At 41.7% G+C, this 8,451-nt stretch overlaps 1 protein-coding gene across 1 annotated transcript in view; it reads left to right on the top strand.

Annotated features, from left to right (window-relative positions):
* The first annotated feature begins 1,245 nt into the window (after window positions 1-1,245).
* LOC147725439 (janus kinase and microtubule-interacting protein 2-like) overlaps window positions 1,246-8,451 on the top strand; it is a 220,618-nt gene continuing 213,412 nt past the window's right edge. Inside the window, exons 1-2 of the mRNA XM_086964451.1 lie at window positions 1,246-1,296; window positions 1,966-2,016. Coding sequence (XP_086820577.1) covers window positions 1,246-1,296; window positions 1,966-2,016 — 102 coding nt within the window. The remainder of the gene's footprint in view (window positions 1,297-1,965; window positions 2,017-8,451) is intronic.

Below are 8,451 nucleotides of genomic sequence, written 5' to 3'. Positions count from 1 at the left end.
GCCTTCTCTTCACATGTGAAAAGAAGCTGTGTGTCGTCGGCGTGTGGTACAATTGGGGCACCATAGGATTCCGCCATTGCAGCCAGAGAGGACATATAGATATTAAAAAGAGTGGGGCTCAGGACTGATCCCTGTGGAACTCCCACCTCCAGTGGCGGCACTAAGGCTAAAAAAGGAGGGGCCCAGATTTTTTGTTGGCGGTCAGATAGAAAAGACTCGAACCAACTAAAAGCCGTCCCCCTCAAACCGATCTCATAGAGTCTTGAAAGGAGGCGGTTGTGGGGGACGGTATCAAAAGCAGCCGAATATCCAGCATCACCAGCATTGCCTTTCCTCCGGCATCCAAGACCTCCTTAATAGATTCCCAAAGATGGACCAGGATGAAAGTGTCTTGCCTGTTCAGTAGGCATCAATTACTAAGGGATAGAGGTGCACAGGCTGCACACAAATCAAGTGGCTACTTACAGGCAGGTTGACAACTACATGTGTTAGGGCATGGTCACAGCATCACTCAGTAGGCTCATCCAGCAATAAGAGTCTTTCACATTGCAGTTTAACTGAATGGGACAAACATATATCACCCCTATATTTGTTCTACGTTCCCCATTTATAGTCCCATATCTTGGGGCATCCTCTTTGCTTAAACACTTCGTTTTCGGCAATCATTGCCCTATCCATATCAATAGCCCAATCACGCAGACCAGGGGACGTCTCCACCCCCATTTCGGCACAATGTTGCATTTTCCGATGGCCCATCCCATTGAGGCCAATGTTTGCTTGATCTGCGAGAGATCAATGGCCTCCCCCACATTGAGGCGGCATAACCGCCGGGAGGCCTTCAAGGTTTTGCCACAAGCCCTCTCCATCTGTTTTGTAACCCATTCTCCAATTTTTGTGGATTTGAGTTTAGAGTAGTAAGTATGGACTATCTCACCCCCAATATGTGTATTTACCACATTGTTTATAAAATTGAAATTAGAATAGTAAATGATGTCCACAAAAATATATGCTCTTGGGAAAATCACCCACCCCACCATATGCACACTTTCATTATTGTGGGGTTGTAGTCAAAATAGTTCATCTGACTTGAAATGTATATTCTCTAATGTTTGTGTGCGATAAACGTATTCCTGGTATCAAGAAGAATTCAAATAATTGCAGCTTTTTATTTGAAGCCTGAATCATAATTTTGCTGTTGTTGAAATTGGGATTGCTAGATCAGATTTGAAAAATGAAGAGGCAAATATGGTAAACATACAGCCAAAGAGAATATTACTGGTGCACCATAATGGACATGTTAGAAAACATCTAATCAGAGAACAGTTTTTTTCTGGAGAAGAAGAGTTGAGAAGTTGAGATTTCTGGCTATAACAGTGGTGATCCACTCCGGATCTCTTGATGATCTCCTAACAATTGCTTGCTGAATACCTTAGTCTAATTTTTAGGATAAGACAATGGTGTAAGGAAGAGGAATTGAAGCTAATGTAGAAAAATATTTAGAATAAATAGCAAACAATAGAGTTTACAATATCAATGCATGGACATTAGATTACAATGCAGGAAATAATGGATTTGTTTGCATAGTGACATAGGGCCTGATTTGCAGTTTGGCTGACCTGGTTACTCCATCATAAACGCGAGGGATATTCTGCCTGCCCTAGTACCAGTTCATTTGGAACTTGTAATACGGCGGACAGGATATAGGTCATGTTTGTGAAGGAGTAACCCGTCCACCAAACTCTAAATCAGGCTCATAGTATTAAGCGAAGGTGAAAGTGAGTTTACCAGTGAGACCAAAACAGTGGTTAAGACGCAACATGCACATGTACACACGAAGTTAAAATTGGATAATATTAAGCCTCTATTACATTAATAACTAGCATAGTCCACTAGATTTCCACCCAGCGAGCATTACATTTAATTCATTTATTAGGAAAATTAGATTCATGTTTTTCTTTTTTTCAGATTTTAGAAGAGGTAAAGAAACGTCGGAAGGGTTCATTTTCCTTCCACAAGGTAAGTTTCACACTTTAATCAGAGATCAGTCAACAGGTATGCAGTGAATACAGGCTGAAAGGCCTGTGTTTACGACAGCAGTAGTGGTATTTAATGTGATACTATACATTATTACTTGCAGGGGTGCCAACCCGACACTGACACAACTTTCTCAACTAGCCAGTAGGACAACTTAGGGGCGCCCTATTTACAACGTGACGCATCTAAAGAGATGCGTCACGTTGTAAAGCCCTGCGCCTCATGAAACCTGCGTCAGGTTTCATGTGGGGGGGCGTTCCGGCGCAGCAAAGCCTCCATAAAGTGCCTGAGTGAAATCTACTAGATTCCACTCAGTCACTTTTTCGACGCTGCTGCATCAAAACCTTGAACCTGCTTGATATAGCTGAAAGGCGTGAGGCACCACGTTATGTATGGGCTGCGAGCATTGCTGGAGTTGCGTTGCGCTTGCGACGACTCCAGCAATGTGCCACCCTTCCGACGGGAGATGCGTCATGCATCTGTTTATCCTTGCGCCACGATGCGCCGCATAGTAAATGCGGCACGTGTGTGGTGGCGCAAGGGTATACTTGCGTGACGCATCTTACCTTGCACATCTCTGCCGATTTGCAGGGATGTGCCAGTCGTCATAAATCTGCCACTTAATCTCTTAAGTATAAGGGTTGAAAGTATAAGACATTCACAAATGGTTGTACATCTCTCAATATGTTTGTGGATAGAAAGCGTGGAAGTCTTCTACAGCAGTGCAAATAAAGTCTTATCCTCTAGCTAAGAATATTTTAAAGATTTTGGGGCAGATTTATGATGACTGGCGCATCCCTGCAAAGCAGCAGGAATGCGCCAAGTAAGGTGCGTCACGCAAGTTTACCCTTGCACCACAGCAGATGCGCCGCATTTACTATACGGCGCATAGTGGCACAAGGATAAACAGATGCGTGACACATCTCCCGTCGGAGGGGTGGCGCATTGCTGGAGTTGTGTAGCAAGCGAGACGCAACTCCAACAATGCTCATAGCCTGCCGATATATAACGTGGTGCCTCACGTCTTAAACATTCTTTTAATTGATCATTTCATAATCTCATCTTCTCGAAACTTGGTGCATGCCCTTCAATGCCAGATTAGCCATATTAGATGTTAATGAGATAGGTGATCTCCTATCCACATATCAACTAGATATGCTCTTCATCAAAGAAGCATGGCTTACCCCCTGCATAATGACAATCACTGGACATCCTAATGCCAGAGACATACACCATCATCCAATAAAAAGACCCAACAATTGAGTATGAGTAGCCGTCTTCCATAGGCCACTTTTCTGACTTTGAGCTACTATCAATCACAAGCTAAACCCACTACAAAACTACTTGGTACTTCCATATTATATATTGCCCTCCTAGACTCAACTCCAACTTCACAGAACAATTCAAATACCTCTTCACATATATGTTGATGAACTAGGCAAATAACATTTACCAGGGTGATTACACTGTTATCTGGAACAATGAACCAGCTAACAAAGAAACTAAAAGGAATCTCACACAACTCATAACCTCTCCAGATCACAAGAGGATAATAATGTTGACCTTATCATACCAAGAGAGAACTTAATCATCTTAGAGGGCCAAATCATTCTGAACTGGATTGATCATCATTTCGTAGTTTGACCATCATACCATTCTGCCTCACCCGTTCCCCTCAGCTAACGTGCCAGAAAATATCCCAATGGGAAACCATGAAGACCTGGAACAGTCCCATCAAAATGATTTCCTTGGAACACCTTTCACAAATCAGAGGACCAAGAGGATTTAAGTTCCACCAACACCCTCTTAGTCTACTACAAAGAGACAACAACAAATATCCACAACTAATTGGCTTTACTGTCAATCAAAAGAAAGATTGGGCATGCAATTTGGAATATGATAACTTACAAACCTTTAAAGAGCATAGAAAGAATCATAAAGATCTAGTCCACCTAGCAAAATCCAAATACTTCAAAAACAAGACTGAGGAAGTAATCAAAATAGCAAACCTACAGCCCTCTTCCAAACCATACAAGTCTGCTCCAATCCAATTAAGCCACCACTCAAGTAGAACATTCTGCTAAATTATTTGCAGAAAAACATTAAAGTACAAACAAGAATTCAACCGAAGCCTAAACTAGCCCATAATATCAGAAAGAGTGGTGTCTAGATGGTCATGCTTTCAACATCTAGACAAGGAAGACCTCCTCAAGATAATTACTTCCGTGAACGCTTTAACTCACTCAATCAAGTCATACATAACATCATTCAGCCTCTACTTCTCAAAATTGTAAATTCATCACTCTCCTTAGCACCTTCTCAACAGGTCCTAAAAATAAACATGTCACACTACAGATTTAGAAACCCAACCTATACTAGGAAAACCTCTGGAACTTCAGACCTACAACTAAATTACCCTTCCTCAGTAAAATTATCAAAAAACATATAAATCATATCTAGCTTAAGAGTCATAACCATCTTAAAAAATCACAATAAGGCTTCAGATTGGCTAATGTCACGTCAGACAAATGTAGTTGCCTTTTGCAACGTCCAGCAACCTTTAGGAGTCCATAGATGCATGAAAAACATAACAAACATTGGCAAAGCCAGTAGGGCTTACCTACAAAACCTTTTGCCATTGCCAGTCCTTTTTATTTCTACTAAATAGCAACCGCATGTGCGCAAACAGGCACGGCTGCTGTCTTGTAATTCATTTTGTAAAGCATAGGAATACTAATTCAAAGTAGCCATACCATATGCAGGTGCACGTATGCTCACATCTTTTAATAATTTTTTTTCTCCTTTTATAAAAATCATTACAAGATGACCACAATGCATGCACACACACAATGTTCTAAGACGGTCGCTGGCCATTGTGGAACACTAAGGGCCCGATTCACAGAACTAACTTAAGACAAAATCCTAAACTTTCTACCATTTTGGTATTCACAGAAGGCACTTACTCATTTTGGTATTCACAGAAGGCACTTACAGCTAGATGCATCAAGCGAAATACCGTTCGCAAAGGGGCAGATTCTCGGAATCTGCCCCTCAGCGACCGGTATTTATGCATTTGGGATGCATCATCCCAAATGCATAAATTGCTATTTGCGATTGCATTTAAGGAATCTCAAATTGAGATTCCTTAAATGCAATGCATGAATGTAAAATAGCTAGCGATTTCGCTGACAGGGGTCGCTATTTACTGTGAAATCAAACTTCATGGTAAATAGCGAAAACTGTGAAAAATGCACTAAAGTGCATCTTTCAAAGTTGTATGTTACACACACACATGTCCTTGGGACATGTGTGTGCGCAATACCAGTGTCCAGGTCAATTTAAGGGGTGCAACAGAGTGTCCTTTGGACACCTGTTACCCTGGAGATTGCATTCTCAAATTGTGATTAGCTAATTGCTAATCGCAAATTGAGAATTCCTCCCAATTCATTCCTATGGGCCTCTTGGCCCATAGGAATCAATGAGATGTCATTCCTTATTTGCGAATCGCACTCTGCGAGTCGCAGATAAGGAATATTTAGGAATTGCTAATATTTTAGCAAATTCTACTTGCATCTGATTTTACGAGTTCCTAAATGCGAATCCTTAAACTTCGCAATTAAGGACTCGCAAAATCGAACGTTGATGCATCTAGCAGTTACTCATTTCGGTATTCACAGAAGTCATTTAGGAGTCCTAAAGTTAGGAGTCCTAACTTTACTGCTACTAAACTGAGAAAAATACTAACTTTAAGACTTTCGGTATTCACATTAGACATTTAGGAGTCCTAAAGTTAGGATTCCTAACTTTAGGACTCCTAAATGCCTTATGTGAATACCGTGATTGTAGTGCATGATGGTGGATGTCCATGAGTTGAAGAAAGGCTCTTCAAGGCAGGGAGATTAGATCAGTTCCACATTATTAGTGAGGGTGGAGGGGGATAGGGGAGATAGGGTTTGATGGCTCAGTTGAGTTAACGAGGAGAGTAGTGTGGGGAAGTGGCGATCAAAAGTGGTGAGGTGCGGGTCAGTGGCCTGTATGAGAATGGTTCCACTTCTGTAGATGGGAATGGTGAGTTCCTCTTTGAAGGTAGGGGAGTTTGTAGTGAGGATTTTTTCACCATAGGGAATGATTACTGACTTGGCGACTTGAAGGTAAAGAAAGAAGGTGTTTTTCCATGTAGTTGGGCGATTTATGTTAAAAATGAAGTTAGTTTTCGTGTTGCCATTGGTCGCTGTGTGGTAGTTATCTACAATAAGTGTTTCCGGGTGTTGTTTTAGAGTACTGTGCTTACCTCTTCCATGTTGTTTATTGGTAAGATAGTGCAGCAGCCTCCCGTTGCATTGATTAGTGGCAGAGCTGCCGCTCGCTCGGTCTCTGCCTTAGGTGTTTGAGACCGCGGACTCTTTGAAGTGCAACGTGCATCAGAGTGGCCATGGTGGAGCAGAGCAGCAAATGCTATGGTAGGAGGAGAGAGGGAGTGTTACCACCTGATAGTGCACAAATCCACCTGAACATAGCAAACAATTGCAACTCCAGTCATGACCTGCCCCAATGCACATGTCAGCGCAAGCAGGAGGAAGGTCGCTAGGGAAGTGGGCAGGAGGAAGAAGACAACGCAGATGGGAACAGATGTAGCTAAAGAAAATTAAACATGCACCCTCGGGGTGAACCACATCTGACATTTGATCTCTGTCTTTGCCTGAACAGCAAATGCGACGAGATAACAATCATGGCCCTGTTTACACAAAAGCTCAGAGGAGCGTGAAAACAGAACTGCTCTTAGAAAAGTTAAAAAAAGTTCCTTTAGGAGTTGCTATAATGGGACAAGTAAAATGATACATGAAACAAGGGCAGTCCTCATCAGAGGTTACAAAAGACTAAAATGAGGGACTATTAAGGACATGTACTAAACAAAAGCAGGCATTTACGAAGGACAGTAAAAGGGGCCAATCAAAAAGATGGGGGTGAACCACATCTGACATTTGATCTATGTCTTTGCCTGAACAGAAAATGCGACGAGATAACAATCATGGCCCTGTTTACACAAAAGCTCAGTTGAGCGTTAACGCAGAATTCTCCCTTGTGTGAACTGCTCTTAGAAAAGTAAAAAAAAGTTACTTTAGGAGTTGCTATAATGGGACAAGTAAAATGATACATGAAACATGGGCAGTCCTCATCAGAGGTTACAAAATGAGGGACTTTTAAGGACATGTACTAAACAAAAGCAGGCATTTACGATGGACAGTAAAAGGAGCCAATCAAAAAGATGGGCGGAGATTCAAGCTCATATCTAGGTCCAGCATGTCTCAAAGAGACAGCGCATGCGCTGAATAGGCGGGACGTAGAAACATACGGTGACTGAAGGGAATGAACTGGGATGCAAATAGGAAACTGCATGTAGTTGCTGGGCCCTCACACATTTTTAAAAATAATTAAATATATTAAGCTTGGGAGGGGAGGAGTGAGAGAAATCAAGGCAAACAATACACTTCCATGGAGTGCTAGGCACAACATTCAGCAACAATTGATAAACCTAATAGGTTTGGCTTGCATTTTGAGTCCTGACTAAAACATTAAAGAAGAACTTGCCGCAGTGAAAAAATACAAAAATAAAAACAATTGCTTACTATGTACGGTGCATCTATGATAACTTAATGCATGATGAATCAATGCCCTTGTGAAATATAGAAAATAGTTCCTGATGCATTGCAATGCAGGCAGTCTATAGAAAATGAAATGGTTCGCAAACTACCAATAGCATGATGTCAGAGAATAATACTACTCTGGGTGCAGCCAAAGTCCACTCTATGTATATTTAAAAAAAATATATGCTGTCTAGCCACACCTAAAATCTCACCTCACATCAGCAGCGAAATAATACAACTCATCTACTCAAACATGGATGAAATCAACATGCTCTATTAGCAGGACAAAAACAAGAATAAGAAGGAAATCTGTTGAATAAGGAGCAGGGTGCTGAGATAGACAGAAAATAAATAATGATTAAGGGGTGGATCCAAAGCCCACTTTAGGTCTAAATTAGATACACTTAAATTATGAACCTGCTATGCTATAATTTAGCAGGTTTAGGTGCGTTAGAGTGCCTCATTTTATGGGTCTCTTAAGGTTGCGACTATTGGCCAAATAGATTAGGCACTAAGGCCCTGATTACAACCAGTGCAGAGTGGAATTACTCTGTGGAATTCAGCTCCACACAATTTTATGGGATGCGGAGTTCCTGCACCCAGATTTACTGGATGCTGGAACAATAGAGATGATTTTACCAGTCAGGAAATCCAGCTGATAAAATTGTTTGAGAAAGGGCTGTATTTCAGCCCGGCTCTGTCCCCGGGCCCCGGGGCCCTGTCCGATGCTTAGGCAATGCAACCCACCCTGGCAAAATGGTGGTAGCACATG

The sequence above is a fragment of the Lissotriton vulgaris genome, chromosome 3_2 (genome assembly GCF_964263255.1).
Source record: "Lissotriton vulgaris chromosome 3_2, aLisVul1.2, whole genome shotgun sequence".
Taxonomy (NCBI): Eukaryota; Metazoa; Chordata; class Amphibia; order Caudata; family Salamandridae; genus Lissotriton; species Lissotriton vulgaris.
Note: the sequence above shows the minus strand (reverse complement) of the source record. Positions and strands in the feature narration are given on the sequence as shown.